The sequence below is a fragment of the Ctenocephalides felis genome, unplaced genomic scaffold (genome assembly GCF_003426905.1).
Source record: "Ctenocephalides felis isolate EL2017-DRISC unplaced genomic scaffold, ASM342690v1 CF-g0.4_SCAFFOLD_01886, whole genome shotgun sequence".
Taxonomy (NCBI): Eukaryota; Metazoa; Arthropoda; class Insecta; order Siphonaptera; family Pulicidae; genus Ctenocephalides; species Ctenocephalides felis.
In genome coordinates, this window is record NW_020538040.1 from 75608650 (window position 1) to 75634173 (window position 25524).

Below are 25524 nucleotides of genomic sequence, written 5' to 3' on the forward strand. Positions count from 1 at the left end.
ATTGTGGAAGATCTGAACTTTTTTTTCAAAGCAATCGTACTGCTTTAACTACATAGGGACAAAATATAAAGCGCGTAAGCGCCGCGTCGCTGTCTAACGCATAAGCATTGGTACGGAACCGATAGGAATGTTAACAAAATGTATACTTATTGTTAAAATCTCTATAAAATGTCTGATAATTTGATGTGCATATGTCTAATGATCATTTTTGACCGCCAAATGGCTCATTTTTTTACTTTTTCCTCTATATCTCAGAAACCGCTGGACCTACCTTCATGAAAGTTATATCGATTCTTCATCTTGTCAATACAAATAAAATGTTTTCTGAATTATTAAAATCGGACGCTCCGTTCTCTTAAAAACTGAGTTACCGTTTTCGGAACTTTTTGCCCCGTATCTTTGGAACGGCTTGACCAGCCTTTGCCAAAAACTAATCAGCACGTCTCCTTATCAATACGGATCGAATGTTTTTTGAATTATTCAAATCGGTTGATCCGTGTTCCCGAAATCGTCGACGAAAATTTGTATCCGCACATACATACACACACATACATACATACATACACACACACACACACACACACATACATCCATTTTTTCTAAGGTATGCCAAAATGTTCAGAAACCTCTGAAACGTAAAGATATATAAAAATTTTCATTTTCGATTTTTTTGCGATTACTATAACTTGCCCTACGGGAAGTTAAAAAATCCAATATTTGTTATATATATTTATAATAAATTTTATTTTGTAATTCTAAATAGTTACTGTAAGACTAAGATGAGCAATATTTGAATCGTGCATGTGACGCAGCCCCAGAAGCAATTGTCTAATATATCCTGCAATTTCACTTTCGCCGTATCGTTCTTTTCTTAATAAATTATCTCTAACAAGTTCACCACCACCAGCTAGTTCAGTTATCAGTGCCATAGACCTGCGACAATCAACATTAGATTAGAAAATATTTCATAATTTATTAATTATTTAATAAAATGCTATTGAAACTAAATAGCCAGATTAATTAACAGAGTTAAATGATAATTTCTTATAGATGTAGTTTAAACTTTCAGACATTTAAAAAATGTCTTTAATTGTAGACATTTGAACATTGTTTTACGAGAATAGTGAGATATATCGTACCTATCAGTTTGATATGCATCATAAAGTCTGATTAAGTTTCTGTGATTCAATCCATTCATGATGTCCAGCTCATTATGCATATACTGGCGTAGCTCGTGTTTACCGTGCATGACTTTGGCTGCATAATTCGTACCTAGAAACACATCAATAATAAAATATATAACTATTAAAAAAGCGTATCATTTTTTTAAACCATCTGTTCTTTAAAATACAGTTAGTTAGGAAATTGCCTAAAATACATGTATAATTCATGTATTATATAGAGTAAAAGGGGGATTAAAGATCCGCGGATAAAAAGGTCCACCATTATCTCAAAAACAATTAAGGTATAAAATTTTTTAATGAAGGTATTCTAAAAAGCGAAATATATGTAACCAGCTATCACCTTAATTCTTACGACGTCGTCATCAGGAGATAAACAACCATGTATCAATAATATTCATTTAATATTCACAACCAAAGTATTTTTTTATGTTGGTAGTGTTTATGGTTTTGAGCTCTTGTATTTAGCTTGTGATACATGAATATAGTTTTTAAGTGAATGTTATTCAATTCTTTTATAAGAATTATTGTTATTTTAAGTCAGATTTAACAGTTTTTTTACATAACCTATACCCTACGAAAGTTTACATGCGGGCGGAGTCAAAAGTGCAAACTAAACCTAAATAGTAAATAAAAAATAAACTACGATAATAGTTACTCTAATTGTGCTGATAAATATCACCTGAGGGTATACAGTATGATCTTTGTAAAAAATGTGCTCATAAAATTTGTATTTCCCAATATAGTCGACAAATGAACCTATTATTTCGTTAAACCCTTTTAAAATTATAAATAAAATATTAAATCAGTTTGCCCCATAGACAGGGTAAAAAGGGACAAATGACAAGTAGTAAAAAAACACATTTCTATGATTAGCGATTAAGTGAAAATTTTACTGAACATGGTTCGATATACACAGTATAATTACTGAAAGTAAAATTGGACCTTTGTGCCCTGCCCCACTCTATCCATTAATATACATCTACTTTATTTAAACTATATTAATCCGAAATAATTGTGATTGAATCAGTAGCACTGTATGATAGTTTTAATATAGTTAGTTCAAATTACCAGTTCTGCGTTCGCTGGCATGATAAACAACACCCTGTGTTCCTCTACCAAGTTCAACACCGATGTCATACAGATCATGCAAAGCTTTGGTGCGAGGAGTAATTCGTGGTATGGTACCATACGTATTCCAGGCGTATTCATCAGAGTTTTCTTCAATGTAAACCATAGCAGAAGAAGATATAGAACCCGCTGGGTTCGAAGCGGTTATAGAGTAAAGACCTTGGTCCTTCAGAATACAATCTTTTATAGAAAGTATGTACACATCGGGCTCAACGTGCTGGACCTGAAAAAATAAAATTACAATGGAAATAGTATTACCTACTAATATATATCACCAATATGTAAGTAAGTTGACCTAAATATTTATAGCTATTATGGTAAATATTTTTTTGATTATTTAAGAATCACTCGCCTGAATTCTGTGACTAGTTCCAAGTGGTTGCCAATCCTTGAACCATTTAATAGTAGGCGCAGGATGACCAGAAATGCGGCACTTTATTCTTCCTGATTTATGTAGCATTATATGCGTGATTTCCGGACGTTGAATAAACTCGGGATGTACAGCCAGTTCGACATTGATACGTTGTCTAGCCTATAACGAATTCAAAAATATTTTTTGTTAAAATTACGACTCTTGCTTCATAATTTTTGTGAATGTACGACATGTAAGTCGTACGTCGTACTGTATCGTACGTATCATACAAAGTTATTATTTATACTTATTCAAAATTTTTATATTATATATTAATATTATTAACAGAGTACTTGATGAAACTATTTACCTCTCCGTGCTCATTTGTAGCAATAGCTTCATAAATTCCAACATCTCTATCCAGCATTTTGTTAATAAATAGGGTTGCTTGACCATTACGTGTATAACTCCAATCAAATCTAAATTTATAATACATAAATATTTAATATTTAACTTTTAAGTAATTCTTTTAACTTAAAAACCATATAAAAAATTAAACATATTTTACATAAAACTATACAGCATATATACAATGCAACGTGCAACAAATATTTAATAATACACTGAACAAAGTTATCAAACAACACTGAACAAGAAACAAATCTATTTACACCACAATTTTTAACTATTATTAAATCAACATTGATTTCATATATTATAAAACATGTAACTTATCTTTGAAATGAAAGAGTGCTATTTACCAAATTTTGAGAATCATGTTAACAGTATAAGTATTCATTAATATTTCAATTAACTCTTATGTTAGTTATATTAACTTACGACGAAAGCTTAATTTCTAGCAATAAACTCTTATACCTCCCGCCAGGCTGAATTGGTTCATCATTAAATGTGTATGAGATCGTTGGTTTTGGATATCCATAAACAAACCACGTCAAATCACAGTTGTGGTTTTTGACACCGTATTGGGTGCTATCACGTTGCCGTAAGAATTGAGGGGCCTATTTCAAAAAACGTTATTTGGAATTATTCAACGCAATATGTTTCATGTAGAAACATCATTTAAAAATACATCCAAAAAATAAATTATCAGTAAAAATAAATATAATTAGCAATGTTTGTCCAAGTTTGTTATCAAAAACAAATTATATTAGACGCCATAATTGTATTTGCAAGTGCTCTACTATATCTTCAGATAATGCATTGATAACATTTTATTGATAATTATAATTGAGTTTATGCATAAATAAACATTTTATGATACCTGAGAATATCCATCGTGAGGAGGACGTTCGATGTCAAAGTCTTTGGGGAAGTGTGGTGAAGTTTCAGGCCGAAAATCTATACCAGGTTCTAAGTAAGGGTGGAACTTTGGTGGATCAGGTAAGAGTTTAGTTCTGAAAGAAAAAAACAAATTATATAATTAATAAATATATTTTATTTCAATATTTTTTTAAAATCTTAAAAATACACTGCACTACAATTAAAAAAAAAAAGAAATAGTGCACTTCCTGATGTTGGTATAAGATTTTTTATTATAAACATATAACTTACCTATAAGTCTGAGCATATGGTGAAGGGTCACTCACTCCATATTCATTCTCTACACGAATCCTGAACCGATAGTCACGGAATGGTTCTAAATTAGATACCTTAAAACAAATACATTATGTTGTTTATAATATAGGTATACCTTAAAAATGAAATTTCATATATTTTTATATATAAATACCTCACAAGCGCAAGATCTGATGTTTTTCCTAACATTGAACCAATCGCCATCCGGCAGTTCGCACATCTCCACCTATAACAATTGTGTTCAGATTTCCGATTAAATTATTTTTTTTTTCAAATAAAAATGAAGTTTTATTAAAATATTATTAAAAATATTATTACTTGATATGTGACTGGTTTTCTTGGATAAACAGAGATGCTGGGTTTCCAAGAGAGCGTGAGTCTCCTATCCGTCATGCGTGATATAATGGGTTTGTCCGCTAAAGGCAATGGTATTCCCGATTTTTTAAGTTTATCAAAATCGCTATATTGATCAGACATGGGTTTCCTTTGCTTATCTTCCAAAGCTGAAAATAGATAATGAAGTGGTTTTATAGAAATACAATAAAAATATTCTATTACGAACATGTATAAATTTACTATATTTAAAAATTCTACCAAATATTTAAGATACAATCATTATAATTATACAATGTAAGTAATTAAATAAAAAATCAGAAAGTCTAGTTATATGCGAATTGACATTTTCAATTTGTGCAAAAGTAAATATTTTAAAAAGCGATAGTGATTAAATAAGGACATGTGTTTCCATTATTAAAATTTTACACATAAAGTTTATTATAGATACTATTTTCAAATATTGTTGTATACATACAGTCATAGATAAGTTCTGCCTGACATACGTCTTCTCCATGCTCATTATAAGCTCGGCATTTATAAGTTCCGGCATCGTCAGCAGCAACACGACCGATGGTCAACCGGAGCAAACCATTCTTGTCGCGCTCCATGCGGATACGTTCAGACGGAAAGATTCTGAAGAATATTTAGTAAATCATTACAAAATTTTATTTTTCTATCTGGCATCTATCTTTTACCGCAGTAATAGCCAAAACTGTCAGTTTGATTCTGATTTTTTTCTTACTAGGGTTTATTTACTCGTATATTACTCACTTGGCAATCGTTTTTTGTATATTTGAATGGTGGAATTTGTTAATGTCAGAAGTTTTAATTTTAAACTTTAAAGACCTTGTAGCTTAAGTCAAATTTGCGAAAAATTCCGTACTGGTAGGTATCAGTTTATTAAAGAGCGTTTTATGGATTTTTTTGTTAAATACGAAGAAATAATGGTTGAATACAATTTTCTAAAGTTTTTTCTCAAATTCAAACACATTTCTGAAAAACAAAAAAAATATCTATATAAGTAAAAAAAAAAAAAATTTCGATGATCAATAATCAAGAGCCAACTAAATACAGATTCAATAAACGTCAAAGATATTTTTTTAATTTAATTGTACTAAATATTATTGCCTTATGGGGCACGACTTGAACAACCTTACCTTATGTTACATAATAACATACGGTAAAAATTGAATTCAATATTTTATTAAAGAATTTTGTTTGCTGAGATAATGTGATATAGCGCTACCGTTTGCTTATCGCTTTAAGATTATTACAATTTTTTTAAGTTTTTGCTGGGAAAATGTGGTATGGTGTCGGTATTTGCTATTTGCTATTTGCTGAAGAACACAGATCGTGGGGTCATAGCTCAGTGGTAGAGCATTCGACTGCAGATCGAGAGGTCCCCGGTTGAAACCCGGCTGTCCCCTATGAACTCTAAAAAAAAGTACGTCCTAGTTACAATTTATTACATGTGGAGACATAGCTCAGTGGTAGAGCATTCGACTGCAGATTCAGAGGTCCCCGGTTCAAACCCGGGTGTCCCCTATTAACCCTGATAAAGAAATACGTCCTATTTACAAGTTATTACATGTGGAGACATAGCTCAGTGGTAGAGCATTCTACTGAAGATTCAGAGGTATCCGGTTCAAACCCGGGTGCCCCCTATTAACGATGCTTGGAAAGTAAATGCGACTTTGAATTTATTGAAGAAAATTGCTGATATAATGTGACATAGCGCTACCGTTTGCTTTTTTTTTTGAGGATTATTACAAAATCTTTAACTTTTTGCAGAGAAAATGTGGTATGATGCCGGTATTTTCTATTTGCTGATGGGCGGAGTTCGTGGGGACATAGCTCAGTGGTAGAGCATTCGACTGCAGATCGGGAGGTTTCCGGTTCAAAACCGATAGTCCCCGGTTCAACTTTGGGCGTCCTCTATTAACGCTGCTTGGAAAGTTAATGCGACTTTGAATTTATTATATAAATTTGTTTTTGTGGCCCAAACTTGTAAAATACGGACAACATATTCGTTATTGCATATTCGAATCACATTTATTAATTGGGTATAGAAAATCAGAAGAATTATCAAAATTTAATATCAATGTTTCTATTACATATTAGTATTACTTTCTGAACACTTACTTGACCCCATTGCGGAACCACTCGATGTCTGGTTCAGGATAACCCACAACGCAGGCGGTGAACTTGGCGGGCATTGCTTTGTAAACTTCACAGTCACCCAAACGCTTGATGAACGCAGCTGGTTCTCCCCTTGGTGCACGTGAACTATAAAATAATATATTATAAATTTAATGCTTAAGGTAAGTTATAAAAATCGATCCGGTACGAAGTTAGACAGATACTATGATAGAAAACTGATAAAGAAATTTGCTTTTAGATTCAAAATATTTGCGAGAGTAAACAAAAAATTAAAATTTAGACAATTTCATGTTTTAAGAAATTAACTTAATAATTATATCGCAAATTTTCAAAAAAGAAACATAACAAAAACAATGTAACTTAAGGGTGAACATATATGCAGGTGATCTAAATATATTTAACTTTGTAAAATAGCAATCATCGTTTTAAAATATTATATAGGTTTGGTGTAACTATAATTAATATTACTTACATATGATCAACAATTTCCAATTTTGCTTTAGAGCTTGCTCTACCCAATTTATTTTCTGCAACGCATTCATATTCGCCACTGTCTTCAGGCTTACAATCCTGGATGTACAGAGCCACAGCTGTTGAAAGTTACATACATTGCAATTAAATATTAAATGAGTATTTTTTTGAAAATGCACACTATTATTAATAATAAATTTTCTTACCCTCATTGTCTTTCTTTTCGCGATATTTATCGCCAGGGGAAAGCTTTTTGCCTTCTTTGAACCATGCAATATCAGGTTTCGGATTTCCACTAACGCGAGCTGGCATTTTTGCTTCTGTGTTCGGCAAATACTGTGCATCGCTCAGGGGCTGCGTGAATACAGGGGGTGTGAAAACTTTACGAACAGTTGCTTTGGCCTGACAAGTTTCTTCGCCTGTATAACAAACATTACGCGATATAACATAATGATTTCAATAAATAAATATTATATTATAAAATTATCTAATTATCTAATTTATCTAAAAATTAAGAGCAAATTGATTATAAAAAAAAATCTACCGAGTGGATTTTTGATCTTGCACGCGTAGGTTCCAGCATGCTCCAATCCGCATGGTTTAATTTCTAGACTGAGTCTCTGGCCATCGCATCCAAAAGAGATTGGAGGTGTTGATGTCAATGGCAATCCATCTTTAGACCATTCTATTTCCGGAATTGGATTACCTGTTTTCATAACAAATGTGCAATTACACATTTTTTAAATAAATTTAAATAAATAGATATGTAATTATATTCGAAATAAAATAAAAACATACCTTTGAAAGGAGCGCTCAAACATAGTGGTTCTCCTTCATCAACAGTTACATCACGCAATGCATGCACAAAGCTGGGTGTTTCTTCAGGAGCAGCAGTATTAGATTTTCCTAATACATCCAAGTCACCTACACAAGAATGTAATTATAAAAACATTTTCAATAGGAATCATGATTGCAAATTATACATTAAATTTACAGTTAGACACTTATAGATCACATTATTATATTATTATTTATTATAAACTATCATATTATATTACACTTAGAAATTGACAACATCATTTGCGTTAAATAGATAAATTTTCTTAATAATATTTTGCTCTATTTCACATTATTGCTATTATTGCTATTATTTCACAAACAAATTTCAAAATAAAAAATCCTCAAATCGAACATAATCACATTGTTGGTTTAATATAATGATATATTACATAAAAAGTTCTGAAAAGACCAATAATAAAATATTTAAATATCAATCAATACCTTTGCTTCTGCACTCTCCCTTATCGTTGGTCAGAACAACTTCGTATGGCCCAGCATCTCCTGGTTTTGCACACTCGATAACCAATGCATGTAACACACCATCACCATCTGGTGTCGACACCATTTTAATATTTTTACCATCTGGTACGACTTCCTGACCATTATGCATCCTAGCATGAATCAAAATCAAACCATGAGAATTGCAAAAACATTTAAGGTTATACAATTACTATAACAGTATAAACTTGACTTATTTACCATTTGACTTTTGGTTCAGGATGGCCGGTAGTTTTAACTTCCATTTTAACCGGATAACCTTCGACGGCAGACATAGGCATGAGCTCTCGCGTAAAACCTGGTCTACGAGGCCTGGGTAAAACTTCGACTTTAGCCGAACCTGACGGTAAGAATAACTTTACAGACTTCACAGAAAATAATAATTGATTAAATTCATTTTAATTTAAATTCATAACTGCGAGTGTACTTGTATTAATAAAATGACACACTTAATTATAATAAATGTATGCATATTTATATAAATAAATATGGACAAACATTCACTTAAAATGCAGTTTAATTACTAACAATTTATACAGAGCTTTAATGCAATTTTCTTCAGAAGTAAAATAAACACAAATTGAACAGCAGTATCAATAGTGAACATATAACATAGAATCTAGAATCTTAGTACAAATTTACATTTTGTTTTCAATCTGTAAAGTTCTTTCGAGAGTTTTCTAAAATAATAGCCAGTTGTTAAGTGATAGTTGCGGTCTGTGCGTAAAGTCTGTTTACGTTATCTATTGATATTTTAAATCGAACATGTACATGTGCAATGGTCAAAGTGAATCAGTCGCCGAGACGGTTTTCCACAAAAAGTTTATCGGTTGGCCTCTGAATTATTATTTATTTTTAAATTTTCATTTAAAAGTCATTTTCATAAAAAGGTACTTTAAAACAATTAATAATCATAAAATCATCTTATATAAACAATAATCTCTAGTTGATAAAATCTATTCATTCTATTATATGCATAAAACAAACAATCAGAACAGAACAACATGACTAAAATAAAGAAAACAACTAATTTTTACTATTTTATTTGGGATAGACTATAAATGATCGGCTATACCCAAAAAGATTCTTAGAGTTATAATTATATTTAATTTGCATTAGAAATTGTAATTTTACTGCAGTTATGATTATTATCTACCTGTGATGGTCGCAATGGTACACCATCCTTGAACCAGACAATTTCGGGTGATGGAAAACCAGACACTTCAGCTTCGAGCTCTAATGGTTCACCTTCTGTTACCTTTAAGTCTTTCAAAGGCTTCAACAGTAATGGTTTTTGCGATTTGGCTAAAATATTAAGTTGCATAGATAAAAATACTAATCGTAAGAAATACTAACTATTGACGCAATGTTCGATCTTTGAAAACTCAACTAACACATACACATAATATATATATATATATATATATATACATATATAATTATTAATGCTTAATTGTTTAAGATACTACTAAAATTTATTAAATAAGTTATTGACATACGTTTAACTGTGACAGCGAACTGGGCTTGTGTTTTTCCATTAGGATTTTCAAGTTCAACTTTATAAGCACCACTGTCAGTAGCTTTTGCGCTATCTATCAATAGTTTCATCATACCATCAGGTGTAAATACCAATTTAACACGATCAGAGGGTTCCAAAGGCTGACCATCTTTAAACCTAAAAAAAATCAATCATTTTAAACGCGCAAAATAATTGATTATCAAAATGTAGTTTAAATGTAAAGTAAAAGTAAATGACACTTATAATATTTTATCCATTTCATTTTATTTTATTAAATGCATACGTGAATTAATAAAATCGGTATGATTGTATAATCTTTCTGTATAAATGCTAAACTCATCGCGCTTTTAAATTATTGAATTAGATTTTTGAAGCAAATGGATAGAAGTAATATAAAACCGCGAATAGTTCATTAACTTGAATGAATATTCTTCAAAATATGAATATATAATTCAAGATATGAATATATGATTTCTTGAATATATGAATTCAAGAAACGTATACTTCAAATGCATATTTAAATTTTACTTTTCAAAAATTATCATATCAACCAAATATATAAAAAGCTTTTACCCGATTTTATTAATTTATTTTTAATTTAAATTACTAACAATTTTCAATTAAAAATCGTGCAGAATCCAAAAAAGGTTATCGGTAATGATCACATAATTGAATATATTACATTATAATTTTTAATTAATATTGTATACATAAGTATGTATAATATAAAATTTTGAAATACTTAATGCAAAAGGAATTCTCCGCCCTATATTTTACCATTCACAAAATGTTTTACAAAAACATTTAAAATTTTAAATAGTAAATTATAAAGATTTCAATAATATAAATAATTCAAAGCGATGAATCATAAACAAAAATATTTCTGTGACTTTCCATAATTTCACTAAATATTTACTAATTATAAGTTACTTAGAGAAACATATTACCATTTTCCTGTTGGTATTGGGCTACCATCAGCTTTAACAACGAGCTCCAGCGGGCTTCCTTCGTCGACATCAACACACTTATCAGGTTTTTTAGTGAATGATGGAGGAATCTGAGCCATTTTCAATGCACAGGATGTTTCCGTGCTATCGAGAACATTGCTACCTTTGGCTGTATACTGAAATATTGAAACATAATATAGTATATAAAACATCAAAATTTAGCCATAATATAAAATTGCTAAAGTATTTCACATTTATATTTTACCTTTCCTACATCATTGACTGAGAAATGTTCAATTTCAAGCCTGCTCGATACTTGGGCTTCAGTGGTTGTGGTTATCTTGACCTTCTCGCCGGAGGTGAGTTCGACTCCGTCTTTATACCATTTAATTTGCGGCTCTGGTACACCGCTGCACCTCACATTCATGCATGCGTAGTCACGATCTTTGATTGTCTGGTCTTCCAGTTGTTTTGCAAACTTGGGACGATCGGCTGTAAAATAACACGTTGAAGAATTAATTTTTTTCTATATAATAACACCAAAAAATTTACCAGCAAAGAATTTTCACATTAATTGATTAAGATTTAAAAGTAAGATAATTTCGAAGAGTTTTTAATAACTTACTATAAACAGATAGTGCTACTTCTTTACTGGCTTCACCATGTTCATTAACAGCCGTGACACGGTAGCTGCCATCGTGAGGTAATTCCACTCTTGCAATTTTTAAACGATACATTTCTGTACTCAAATCTTCTTCAACTTCACATGTCTTATCCTTGGATAAATCATTGCCACCCTTAGTCCATGTCACCTGATAACATTTTTTATTAAATCGTATTTAAAACAGTTCTTTCCCATATTAAGTATAGCATCAAAGTTCAACTCACTTTAGGTTTAGGATTTGCTTGAATATTAATAGCAAACTCGGTGGCCTCTCCAGGAAGACAACTTTGGTCTTTCAGAACACCTAATTCAGGTTTCAATTGGATATCGAGGCGAGCGGAAGCTTCATCATAGCCAAATTTATTCTTAGCCTTTATTTTGTAGACTGCAGAGTCTGAATGCTTGCCTGAATAATAGAGAAAATATGAGCAAAGTACCTACTGATAAATTACTTAAATTTTAAGTAGTATTTTTGCTAATTCGTAAAAATTTTTTATCATTTAATTTCTAAATGATACACTTAAATGATGATAATAATGTTATATCTAGAATATAAAAAAATAATAAAAGAAAAAAATAAAAATAAATATTTTTTTTTTCAATTTGTTAATTAGTTAGGTTAGGATAGAGCGGTGCTTAAATGCCGGCGGATAAAAAGGTCCATCTCCGATATCTCGAAAACAAGTAAAGTTAAGATTTTTTAACAACCTTATTTGAAAGTAGAAAGAAAAAATGTATAACCAGCCATCACCTTGATTCTTACGACTTTTACGACTATTTATTTTCTTTAGTTGCTAGTTTGTTTGATTCTAAGCACTATTGTTTAGTTTATAAGATCTTGATATAATTTTTAAATATACGTTATTTAAACGTATAATAATTAGACTCAATAGTTTTCTATGTAACCTTTATAAAAGCTTACGCGTAGTTGAGGTAAAAAGGAGCGACTGAATCATTACCCCCGCAAAGGTGTAAACAATAAGAAGTAGTAAATAAAAAAGCAAATTAAGTTGAAAAACGCTGTTGTACAACAACAAATAAATTAAATAAAATGTTATTTCAACTCTGTTGACAAATATTTTGGAGAAAATACCAGATCAAGGTTATATACAGTGTTATCTCTAAAAACTGAACACATTTAAATTATATTTTGCACTGGTAGCGATTATTTCATAAAATCCCTTGAAAATTAAAAATAAGACATTGGACCTGTTTGCCCTCTAGCCATCTCATTGTACCCCGCCTATGAGGTAATAAAGACCAGGTAAAGTAGCAAAAAAAACATACTCGTATTTTTATAATGATAAAAGTATAAAACTTATATAATTTATACAAAACATACTAAATATCATTTTCAATTTTGCTTACCTTCGGGTATAGTAAGTGTATAGCTACATTCTTTCAAGCCATCTTTGATGTCTTTTACTTCCTCTGTCAGTTTACATTCATCGGAAGAAGTAACCTGAATTTGAAAAATAGATATATGAAATTATAGATATGCGGTATTTTTGTATATTTTATTTATTTATTTCATTTATAAATATGATATTTATTTTATAAGCCGTCATTACATTATAACAATATGTTACAAATTTTTATATAATTTTTTTATCTAATAAAATTATTCATTATTTAATTATTATTTATTGCATTTATTATGCAATTTATTTATTTATTTATTTATTTATGTATTTTTTATCATTATTAATTAATTTAGAAATGTTTTTAAAATATAAGTATTTTGTTTAACACATTTTTAGTTATTTTTATTATATATTAGAAAAAATAATTGTATACGAATACGGGGCCGGCCGATGAGGAACGAAATTGGTAGTTCACTATTTAACTTCAAAGTTACTAAGCTATTATGTACATAAAAAATATTTTTTATAAACTAAATCAATTAGTAACACAACAAAATTGAAATGTTCAATTACCTTTTCATTGCATTCGGATGTTTAGGTATATTTTTTATCATTTCTAAATATATGTAAAGACTTATTTAGTAATGAATTATCATAGTCCGACAAAATATTATAATAAATCTAGATCAAAATAAATAATTGTAATGAAAACCGAACAAAAGTTTTCATGTTTAAATTTAAAATTAAGTTAAAAAAATATTATAAAGAAAATCTAGAGAAATAAATTAGATCAAAGTATGAATGTAAAAACAAATATACGTATAATTGAATTTTAGAATAAATGATATAAAACGTTGTAATGATCATATTATATATATACATATATATATATATATATATATATATATATATATATATATATGTATATATATATATACATATATAATGACATGTATAAAATAGATATATACTATTGTATAGATATTTTGTACGATCCCTCATATCAGACACAAAATTTATATTATAATTAAAAAAATAATGTTAAAACTGTGTTATGTTATGTTAAAATGCAGCATGTATCAGATAATTCTCTATTTAAACATTAAAATTTAAATAATTTATATTTTATCACATAAGTATTAGAATGTTTGGAAAATATTATGATATGGCAAACGTGATAAAATAATGTTGGGATATAATTTTCAATTCATTAGATATATTGCAATAAATGTGAATTACACTTTAATCTAATCAAAAAATTCTATTGTATTATTAAACATCGAAGTATAAATATTTTATTTTTATAACATTAGTATTAGTATGTTTAGAAAATATTATTCTAAATTCATTAGATATATAGTAATAAGTTTGAATTACACTTTAATCTAATCAAGTCAAGAAATTCTTATTTTATTATTAAACATTGAAATAAAAATATTTAGTGTTTTATAATATTAGTATTCGTATGTTTAGAAAATATTGTAATATTGCAAACAAGACTAAATAATGCTGGGATATAATTTTTAATCAATTAGATATATAGAAATAAATTTGAAGTATACTTAAATAAAGAATTTCTTATGCCGAAACTTAAGTTTAATATATATTGAAAATTTTGAAATTTCATTTTCATAAAAAAACTAACCTGATGGTCGCCTTTGAACCACTGGACTTCAGGAACAGGATCTGCAGTTAAAACAGCGTTCATGGTTGCTTGAGATCCTTTAGGTGCTTTGGTATCCTTCAAAAGTTTGGTGAATTTAGGTTTCCTTAGTTCACTCTCAGCTGAAAAAAAAACGATAAATTTAAATCAATAATAAATTTTGTCTTATTATTTCTATTAAATATTAATATTTAAACTTACGTATAACATCCAGTTTCGCTTGTTTCTCATCTTGCCCGAGTTTATTTTTAGCAACGCATTTATATACACCGGCATCTTCTTGCTTGACATTTAAAATTTCCATTTTGCAAGCGCCTGTTTTTTCATCGTATGAAATTTTCACACGTTTTCCATCAGCTTTGATGTCAGTTCCATCCTTTTTCCAAACGACTTCGGCGACTGGTTCAGCGTCCACAGTCACAGAGTAGTTCATTCCGAGCGATTCGTATACGGAACCGTCGGACATCGTAGATGTGATTTTAGGGGCGGCTATAAAAAATTACGGAAAATATAAGAATAGTGAAAAAACTGGCGCGTGTTAAAAATTGCCGTGCGGTAATTGCTTCAGGCAAACCAGCCGTGCTATATATACAAAGTGAAGAATAATTTCGATAGAAGATATATAGGATTTTGCACAATAAGAATGTCAGATATGAATCAAGATGTTCAAAATTAAAAAGATTGAAATACAACAATCACATTGTTTAGAATATAATAATAAGTGAATAATTAAAATCATATCATAGCATGATATAAAAAAATGCAATAATTTTTGCGCTCGATTACACTATGGCTTTTTATAGTTTTGTACGAAACTTTATGAATATTCCCTAGAGTTACAGTCTGATAATACTAAATTCAATTCCACATTCGAAAACTTAGTGCAGATGCGAAAGATGGAGAATAAAATTTCGAATAAAATGATATATAAATTGTTAAGTGTATTCATATAACATATAATTTTCTCGAGATTTTCCAATTTTCCCTTTGTTGTTTCAACTGCAACTTGCCTGCAGGCCACACCGAGCGGAATACAAAGTTGCGATATATGGTAAAAGAACTAAGAGTTTTGAGACCTTTCTAACAATGTATAATACTTTACATATTTTCTTTACAGAAATATCGAATAGTGTGGATAGTTGCTGAAACCTAACCCCACTTTGCATTTTAACAATTGAATATTCACATTGCCCTCGAAAAGCTAAACCGTAGTTATCTGTCTGTATGTTTAGAGACTTAATTTTCAGTACGTATTATTTGTACTTTATTGATATTAAATTTCAATATATAAGATACTTATTGTTATATTTATTTTGAAATACATTCGAGTTTTATTTATATTCAAAAACTGCAAGTTTAATTTTGAACAATACAAACATCGTCAAATAGTTTTACTACATATATTAAAATACAATAAATAAATCTTCACGATTTTCCAATAAGATATTATGAACAGATTTATATATTTTTTAACACAGTGGAAATACGAACAAAATGGTATATATGAACAAAATGGCACAATGGCCTTATTTAAAATTTGGCTGGGTTTATTAACGTTTCCGCGACTGTATAACGTTAAGAAAGCAATAATCACAATCCGGTCAGATGTTGAAGGTCATTGTCAAAGTCTTGACGCAGTAATCTAAGTTTCGCGCCTTCAAAAGTTTATTTAAAAACGACTATTATATTAATAAATAATAATTGTTTTTTAATTATTTTAGTTTAAAAATTATCTTTTTCTGATTTCACATATCTACTAAACTGATTATGCAATTTCCTTTTGCGAAAAACATACCAAAAAATATAATAAATTAATAAAATGTAAATGTAAATAATACAATAGATTGCTACCTAAAATTTAGTGTTTTATGAAGAGAAGATTATGTATAGATATTACATAACATAGATAAAAACACTATATCAATTCATAACATACACATAGCATGCAATAAAAAAAGTTATTCTAAATATTGCAATGTTATTTAAACATAGAGAGGAAAGTCACAACAACATATATACAAATAGAATGGTGATTCTATTTGATTTTTAAGCTAATACTCACCTTGAGACTTAAACTTTATTCTAATTAGGAATTTTTAATAATATATTTGTATTATTGTATGCATGTTAATATATAATTTGAAATATCAGATTAATACTATTAGAAGTATTTGAAATGTTTCATATTCTAAACTACAATATGTACAAATTTAGAAGATGTGATTATATACCATTTTAAATAAGCAAAAGTATTAGAGTACAGTGTATTGTGTTGGTTTATTTACAATTTTAATTTGTAAAATTAAACTTCTATCCAAAAAAGTTTGTTGTTAAAATATGAATGTAACTAGATATTTCACTATTAAACATATACAATTATACAAGTCTAAAATTAAAATGAAACTGAATTTAATGAAATGCTATCGCAAATGATTAATTTATATTAATTAATATTTAATTACAACAAACTATTCAAATAGTAATATCAAATTGTACCTTAATCTTTTCAGGTGAATTTTCCAAAATGTTTTGCACAATTTATAAAAGTGCCATTTTAAAATTGCAATTGTATATGTTTAAAGCTAATGTTTAAGCACATGGATTATCTCATATTTTTTCTGAATTATCTAAAGAACACTAAAGAACAGAAAAGAAAATTTTATGAAATATTTGAAAAAAAAAATTAATTCTGTAATTACTATTATAATTTATTCATTGAAGATTAATTACAAATAATCCATGGCTTGTTATTGTGAAAATCACCTTCTTCAGTAGCGTTTTGCTTCACGCCCAAATCGTCGGATATTTTAAGTTTAATGGGCTCTTCCATAACTTCTTCAATAGGTTCTTTGACCAATTCTTTTTCTTCTTCAACAGTATGTTCTTCTTGAATCTCGGTGGCTGATTTGATATCAGTTTTTTTTACATCAAAAAGCACAAGCGTGGTTGGGGATAAATGGAAAAACAAAACAGTACACATTATTGGTTGAAAATTTTTTTTTTTCTGGTATATTAAAATTTAGGAAATAATTCTTCTGGAATTTAAAGCACACTTTAAAAACCGTAGTTTTGGAGAGTGGAAAAAGGTTGGATTAATTCATTTAAAAAAAGAGAAATAAAGTTATATTTTTTTATAATCGAGTATTGTGTTTTCATTTTAATATCAATTTTCAAATAACAAATTCGGAATAAAAATTAACGTGGTATTTATGGTTGATATTTAATAAAAATGCTCACTTATTGAAACTTGATCAAATATGAAAAATAAATAGTAATGAAATATATAATTATGTTATGTAAAATAAGGTATGAATTGGAAAATTTTCAATTTTCATTATAAATGCAGTCTTCAAAATGGGAATAATAAATTATCATTGAAGTATTTGTTTGAATTAGTATAATAATACGTTATCAAGCATTTAATATAATTTTTAGGGTACAACATCAGGAGTGGATAATGACCGAAAATACACGAAAAAAACTTTTTGACAATAACAATAAAGGGGCTTTATAAAACGTTACTTATTACTCACCATTTCCACAAATAATTAACAAGATTATAAATTCCTTATGTATATATATATATATATATATATATAATATATATATATATATATATATATATATATATATATATTCAGTCTTTAGTATAATAATTATGGTACCATCGACATATGAATTAGCATAGCATGATCCTCCATTTTTCTTTTTATAAATTGAAGATTTTATAATCATATAAAATATTAAATACAAAAATTAAATTTCAAACAAATATTTTAAAAGTGTTGAATTTCATAAATTACCGTAAGTATTCCTCTAATAAATTTTGTTCTTATATAATTAATATATCATTAGCGTAGTGTTACATATTATGTAACATTGTATCATTGATAATTCATTATATATATTACATTATAAATAATTAAATATAAATGTAATTTTTGTGAGAAAGTAGATAATTAGTAATCAAATTTTTAGATAATAATCAAGTTTTTCGATATAATTTTATATATACGCCATTTTTCTTTCATTTAAGTACATATAATATTTTCCTAATATTTAAAAAGAAATTAATATTCTTAATACGACCTTTGCATTCAATCTTGCGATTTCTTGTATGAATAAGTAACAATGAGGATTTTGTATGAATTATATGATAAGCGATAAATATGAACTCACTCGATACGGTAACTTTCGTCGAACTGACCACCTTGCCCATCTTGTTCTCCGCTGTCACCTGGAAGTCACCACAATCTTCACCTTTGATTAAATCAAGTGTCAAATTGTACACCTCCTCTCTATGTTTTGACCGAGTAATTTTGATACGAGCGTCCGTCGAAATGTCGCTGCCGTTTCGCGACCATTTCACCTAGATAAAGATCATTGTTATCTGTATGTTTTAATATCAACAATGGTATGTGCTTCAACAAAAATTTTTATTCATAACATCCAACAAAGCTGTAAACGATGTGTAGAATTTGTGCGTATTATTAAAAATATAAGCGTTTTCAGTAGTTTTATTGTACACTAGATGACCCGACAGACGTTGTCCTGTACTTATGTTTATAATTCAAAAGTTCATTTTTTTTAATAATCTATATTGATATTTACCAATTAGTTAAATTTTTTTATGTTTTTTTACACTACAGTCTATACCGAAATGTATATACATCCACCCATATGGATCTTAAATATACAACTGCTTCAAATAAAATGATGAGTATTTGCTTTTTTGAAAAACATTGTAAAACATTTTTTATATAATTAGTTCTTTTATCGATATCCGACGTTATTTTAAAAAAAATGAAATTACACCACGTGAAGGATGTCATTCCCCCGGGAAATGGCAAAGGAGTCTAAATTATTTTCACTTTTGAACTTGAGAGTAAAATACATCTAATTTCAAAATTTCATACGAATTGGAGCACTGTAAAAAAATTCAGACCCAAACATTGACTTGAGTGCATATTCCGTATCCGATGGCAGAAATATGAAAATACTAACGTTTGTATGTGAAAAAGAAAAGGGCTGTTTTTAAGGTTTTCCCGGCAATTATTCGATTTTTTCTAGCCGTAAGAACCATCCTTGAACTTCAATGTTCAAGTTGAAAAACATTTTAATAATTTAATAATTTAATTAGTTTATTATAATATTGATAATTTAATCGATTAAATTACCGTTGGTTCAGGGAAAGCAGAAATTTCAACTTCCAGCTGTAAAGTAGTACCTTCATCCACAGCTGTTTTCTCTGGCAATTTTTTCACAAACTTTGGCTTATCTAACAAAATAAAATAAAACAATTTATCATAAAGTACGTACGTATAAAATATTGTGAATAATTTACACTTACAATTAACAGTTAAATTAGCTTCACATTCTTCATGACCGTACTGATTTTCTACACGGCATTTGTATCTGAAATTATATGAATTTATAATGAAACAATGCTTTAAATATTTCAGTTCACACCCTAGTGATGAAGAACAAATTATACTTACTTTCCTTTGATTTCACTAGTAACTTCTTTAACTTTAAGCTTATAACTTCCATCTTTAATTTCTTCAATCCTTTCAAATTCAGTTCTCTTTTCAGTAATTTCTAAATCATCAAGGTACCATGTGACTTTGGGTGCAGGATAGGCACGGACTGATACTTCTAACACAAGATTTAAATCTCCTTCGTTTGCCTAGGTGTAGGAAAAATAACATTCGATTTGATATGATACTCAACTCTAATATGAGTCATTTATTGAACTATTTTATGAATGATGTTTTGTACCTGGATATCCTTGAGTTTTTGATCAAAATCAGGCTTCATGCGGACATTGACGCGCACAGAATCGCTTTCAGAACCGTATTTGTTTTCAATGACAACGCCATAAGAACCGGCATCAGTAGTCTTTACTTTCTTAATAGTCAATGTATAAGTTTGACCATCACTGGATGATGACATAGTTACAGAATCATCGCTCGACGAAATTGCAGTGCCATTCTTTGTCCACTTGACGGTTGGTGCTGGATCACCCTCAATTTTTATCTGAATATTGTAATAACAATGTAGATTGCATAATATTTAATATATATATATATATATATATATATATAAATATTACAAGTAATTATTTATAAACATATTTTAATTACCCACCTTAAGAGTGATTGAATCTCCTTGATCACAATCCACATCCTTTCCGAGCTTTTCCAAAAATTTAGGTTTTGAGTTAACTTTGACATTGAAGAACTCGCTAATCTGAGAAATTTCATTTGAGGCAACAACCGAATAAGAACCAGAATCTGATAGCTTAGATTTTTCAATAACCAAAATATGCTCCTGGCCTTCCTTGACAATTTTAATCCGATCGGATTCTGATATGGCCTGTTAGAATAACAAATAAATTGAGTCATTCATTATAATTTAAAAAACCGTTAATATTGATCAATAATACCTGTCCATCCTTATAGAATTTTACCACAGGTTCTGGTGTACCTTCCAACTCCAACTTAATACGAATGGTTTCTTCGGCCATTGCTGTCTGATCTTCTATTTTCTTTTTCAACTTAGGTGGCACTACAAAAAGAAGATTAATCATAAAATAATTCTGATTCTAACTAAGATTATGATAATAAAAATATTATTAAAACTGATATTTTTTCGTACTAATCCAAAACTAATAATGTTAATTAGTAACTGACTTTTAACAGTAAGATGCATTTCTGCAGAGTCTTCGCCGAGTTCGTTGGTGGCTGTGACAGTATAAGCTCCAGCATCTTCAGCTGTTACTCCCTTAATCAACAATGACATGCTCTCAGCATCTTCATACAAAAATCTGCTCAAAAAATGTGATTCATTTAAAATTCCATTTTTTTATGATAAAAGGAAGTCAAAATATTTACTTTTAAAAATGCTCTAATTTCATTAAATTCTAATTACTGAATGACTCTAGTGTATAGAATGTAATTTATATGATAATGATAAAAGAATAACTAACTTGTATCTTCCGCCTGGTTCGACAATTTTGCCTTCGTGACGCCATAAAACTTCTGGTTTTGGAAAACCTTTACATTGTAATTCTAACATAGCCGAACCACCAAGATTGGCTTCTGCTTCCTTGGTTTCAATTTCAAGTCGTGGTTTTTCTGGTTCACGCATTAGTTGATTCACTGATCCTGATAAAAAAGGAAACTAGTTTCAACATTATTCATAAAAGACTGTATTGCATTGCTTAATATAAGGTGACCATATTTTTTGCATGAAATCCGGTACACATTTTTTTCGGTTCAAATTTTCTAGTTGAAATATATTTAAAAAATATTGGGAACATTTTTAAAATATGGGACAATCCGGGACAAAACACCTAAAACCGGGACAAATATTACTTTTAGAAAAAGCCGGGACGCAAGGCGGAAAATCGGGACTGTTCCGGCCCATCCGGGACGTATACTCACCTTATTAATAATTTAATATGAAGATTTTTTTATCTTTTGAACACATATTAGCATGTTGAGAAATATAATTTATTAATGAGATAAATATATGTGACACACTGAATTATACTTTTATTAAAAAAAAGCTTACAGTAATAATGTAGTATTTTAATAATGCTGACAAAATATCAGTTTTGATGGTAACATTTAATTTTTGTAAATTAGTTATTCAAAATCTATTATAATCATATATATTTTAAAATGATTTATAAAACAGAATCACCATCTGATCATACTTGCTCAGTCATACAGTTAGTTAAATTATATTATATAATAAGTCAAAACCGGGATGGCAATTTTTAGTTATTTTAATCGGTGGCGGTAGCGATTCTATAATTAACAGTTACTATTTAAGTATACAATGAAAAACTGTTTTATTTTTCAAATGAATAAGTTTTTTTTTATCAGAATTACGGACTTTTAGTAAGAACTTTATTATTCGAATATATGTAATATTCATTTTTTCGTATAATATTATATATTATGATTTTTGATATTTGTTTTTTTTTCACTTTAGAGCTTATATATATTTTTTTCGTAATTAACTTCAAAAAATTTAGCACCTGTTCGTTTTCATAATTTTTGTTCATTGTTGTGAAATTGAAAATAAAAGTTTCAATTTGTTAATGTAATATGCTATTTTAAGCCGCCCTTGAAATTTTGTATTCGGCAATTTTATCATTTATAACGTTTTGATTCATATAAGCATACTCGGCGTCTTGTAACATAATATCATTTTCAGTTAGTTGTAATTGTATTATCATGTAATTTTGTAAAACCTGGAGCAATCCGAAAAACTACACCCGGGACAAATATTACTTTTAGCAAAATCCGGGACACAAGATGGAATTCCAAAACTGCCCCGGCCAAACCGGGATGGACCGGGTCACCTTACTATATAATAGTTGTTTTATTTACTATAGAGCAATTAATGTCCTCTCAATGATGAAATCGTAAATTTAGATAAACATCCAAAACAGTTGACAATTTAAAGCTTATTTTGATCATATACAAGTAAAATTTATTTTATATAACTCTGAACATTATATATTAAGGTATTATTATTTTATTACCTTGGACAGTGAGTTCAGCGCTGCAGGATATATTTCCAGTACTTGTCTGAGCAACACAAGTATAAAGACCAGCATCTTCTGGTTTGACATGCTGGAATACAAGAGCTAGAGAATCTTCATCGTCACCTGCAAATCAATAAAATTAATAAAATATTCATTAAAATTTAAAAGTGCTTCAAAATAAAAATCGATATTACGGTTTAAATTACTAGCAAAAAGATAAATCGCGTAAATAAATTACAATGATTATATTATTACAACAATTAATAATTATATTATTGTATAATATACTTTACCTAACAGCACTTTGAATCTTTCCTCAGGATCAAATGGTTTACCATCGCGCTTCCATACGAAGTTTGGTTTTTCTCCGTCTGATGGTAACTCACCGGTCAAATCAGCAAACAAGTCTTTGTGTTCTGAATATATAAAAAAAATTGTTAATCATTATTTTGAGAAATATTATATGAAACATAGAAATGTAACAAATCAACATAAATATGTTAAGCAATTTAGATTTGGCAAGTAATGATTTTATTATTGAATCTTTCGCCACTATATATGCCCGTATATCAGAAAACTTTAAGACTAGTTATAATCTAATTATAATTCACTAAACATCATCAATGTATGTATCAATAGTAATTTCTTCCAGAAAAAGTGCACTTGAATATCAATTCTAGATTTGTTTAAATTATTATCAATGAAGATTTTATATTTTTCTATTGATGTGCTCTATATATATCGTTATATTTTTAGGAGGTTTTTATTTTTTGATAATTTATTTTACTGACAATAGCAAAATTTATTTCCATTATCCAAAACGATTAGAATGCAAGCACAATACTGTATTATGCTAATTCTGAATTTAAAGTACCTTCTCAAATATTTGCCCTATTTTAATATTATTCATTTAGGAATATATATAATAAATAAATAAATAAAAATGTTTTTCACCTGTCACTGTAACGACTGCTTCACAGTCGGCCTGACCGTACTGATTCTCTGCAACGCAAGAGTACCGGCCTTCATCAACTTTGGATACAGTCGGAATTACCAATTCATAGAAACCAGTATCAGAATGATCTCGAATGATTTGCATGCGTTCATTCTTTTCCGAAATTTCTACTCCATCTTTGAAGCTGATCAAAAAATAAGAAAGAGAAAAAAATAAGAAAATTAACGGCAACACAATTATTTATCAACAGAAAGATTGTCGTTGTTCGTTTTAATAGAATAAATTCTTTCATTGACCATTAAATAAATACTAATACATAATCGTCGTACGCCAAATCATAAATAAGTTATTCAATCGATATAAAATTACAATATAATACAAATATTTTTCGTAAGTATTAGTAGCAATATTATCATTTGAATCATATCATAAACATTATTTCATTATATATCATGATTAAAGTTATATACTTTAAGATTTTATTTAAGAGTTATATTATGAGGCGCTAAGTTGTAGTCACATAACAACTAATGATTGTTTAAAGACAGTATAATCATGAGTGGTTTTTTATTCATACGTAACATTTATTCAATAACCATGTATTTGTTAATAAAATAATATACATAAAATAATCTTATTTTTATATTACATGAATATTTTTATAATTTATAATCAGATATACAGACTATGAATATATGACTTTTCAGAAATATTAGTACTCAAATAGTTGATTTTAAAGAATCCATACTTATGTACACTATAAAATACTTTCTTCTGCATATAAAATACTCACAATTTAACATTTGGTTTAGGAGTGCCTTTAGCTTTCACCATGAATCTGAGGTAGGTATTCTCCAACAATTCAGTATCATGTAAACGAACTAAGAAATATGGCATATTATCTTCGGCTAATTTCTTTCTTTGCTCTGGTGTCACTAAAAATGATAAAAAAAATAACTTTCAGTATTCGAGTATAATTATATTATTATTTAACAGTAATAGCAATAATTTAATGTGAGCATCAATTGATATAATTTTATTATCAACTTTAGATATGTTAAAGGCAATAGAAAACATGAATAAAATACATTAAAATATCATAATAAATAATGCTTCTTAATTACTTTAAATATAGTAAAACATATTAAACACCATACGTTCAATTCTATAAAAGTATGCATTAAAGATTATCTAGGAAAAAACTGAAAATTGTTACTTTCAAAGAAATCTCTATAAAATGTATCTCATTGAAGACTAGTCGTTATTGCGCAATTTTAAAACTAAAAC

At 28.6% G+C, this 25524-nt stretch overlaps 2 protein-coding genes across 2 annotated transcripts in view; both read right to left on the reverse strand.

The window, feature by feature from the left end:
• The window catches only part of LOC113377309 (obscurin-like), a 29531-nt gene extending 21646 nt beyond the window's left edge, over positions 1-7885 (reverse strand). The window contains exons 1-15 of the mRNA XM_026617577.1: positions 7772-7885; positions 7434-7646; positions 7229-7346; positions 6739-6882; positions 5072-5229; positions 4579-4763; positions 4415-4486; positions 4237-4334; positions 3947-4079; positions 3541-3683; positions 3035-3143; positions 2665-2844; positions 2253-2535; positions 1140-1272; positions 768-933 (exon numbers count right to left, since the gene is read on the reverse strand). Of these exons, the coding sequence (XP_026473362.1) occupies positions 768-933; positions 1140-1272; positions 2253-2535; positions 2665-2844; positions 3035-3143; positions 3541-3683; positions 3947-4079; positions 4237-4334; positions 4415-4486; positions 4579-4763; positions 5072-5229; positions 6739-6882; positions 7229-7346; positions 7434-7539 (2028 nt within the window). The 5' untranslated portion in view covers positions 7540-7646; positions 7772-7885. The remainder of the gene's footprint in view (positions 1-767; positions 934-1139; positions 1273-2252; positions 2536-2664; positions 2845-3034; positions 3144-3540; positions 3684-3946; positions 4080-4236; positions 4335-4414; positions 4487-4578; positions 4764-5071; positions 5230-6738; positions 6883-7228; positions 7347-7433; positions 7647-7771) is intronic.
• The window catches only part of LOC113375352 (obscurin-like), an 84384-nt gene continuing 66469 nt past the window's right edge, over positions 7610-25524 (reverse strand). The window contains exons 16-43 of the mRNA XM_026615287.1: positions 25031-25172; positions 24237-24421; positions 23576-23698; positions 23280-23405; positions 21711-21888; positions 21415-21548; positions 21168-21289; positions 20870-21097; positions 20501-20758; positions 20221-20408; positions 20073-20137; positions 19900-20000; positions 18902-19091; positions 17486-17623; positions 14924-15211; positions 14705-14844; positions 13064-13157; positions 11920-12101; positions 11657-11843; positions 11297-11523; positions 11032-11207; positions 10065-10240; positions 9722-9870; positions 8767-8930; positions 8509-8678; positions 8026-8151; positions 7795-7933; positions 7610-7646 (exon numbers count right to left, since the gene is read on the reverse strand). Coding sequence (XP_026471072.1) covers positions 7610-7646; positions 7795-7933; positions 8026-8151; positions 8509-8678; positions 8767-8930; positions 9722-9870; positions 10065-10240; positions 11032-11207; positions 11297-11523; positions 11657-11843; positions 11920-12101; positions 13064-13157; positions 14705-14844; positions 14924-15211; positions 17486-17623; positions 18902-19091; positions 19900-20000; positions 20073-20137; positions 20221-20408; positions 20501-20758; positions 20870-21097; positions 21168-21289; positions 21415-21548; positions 21711-21888; positions 23280-23405; positions 23576-23698; positions 24237-24421; positions 25031-25172 — 4433 coding nt within the window. The remainder of the gene's footprint in view (positions 7647-7794; positions 7934-8025; positions 8152-8508; positions 8679-8766; positions 8931-9721; positions 9871-10064; positions 10241-11031; positions 11208-11296; positions 11524-11656; positions 11844-11919; positions 12102-13063; positions 13158-14704; positions 14845-14923; positions 15212-17485; positions 17624-18901; positions 19092-19899; positions 20001-20072; positions 20138-20220; positions 20409-20500; positions 20759-20869; positions 21098-21167; positions 21290-21414; positions 21549-21710; positions 21889-23279; positions 23406-23575; positions 23699-24236; positions 24422-25030; positions 25173-25524) is intronic.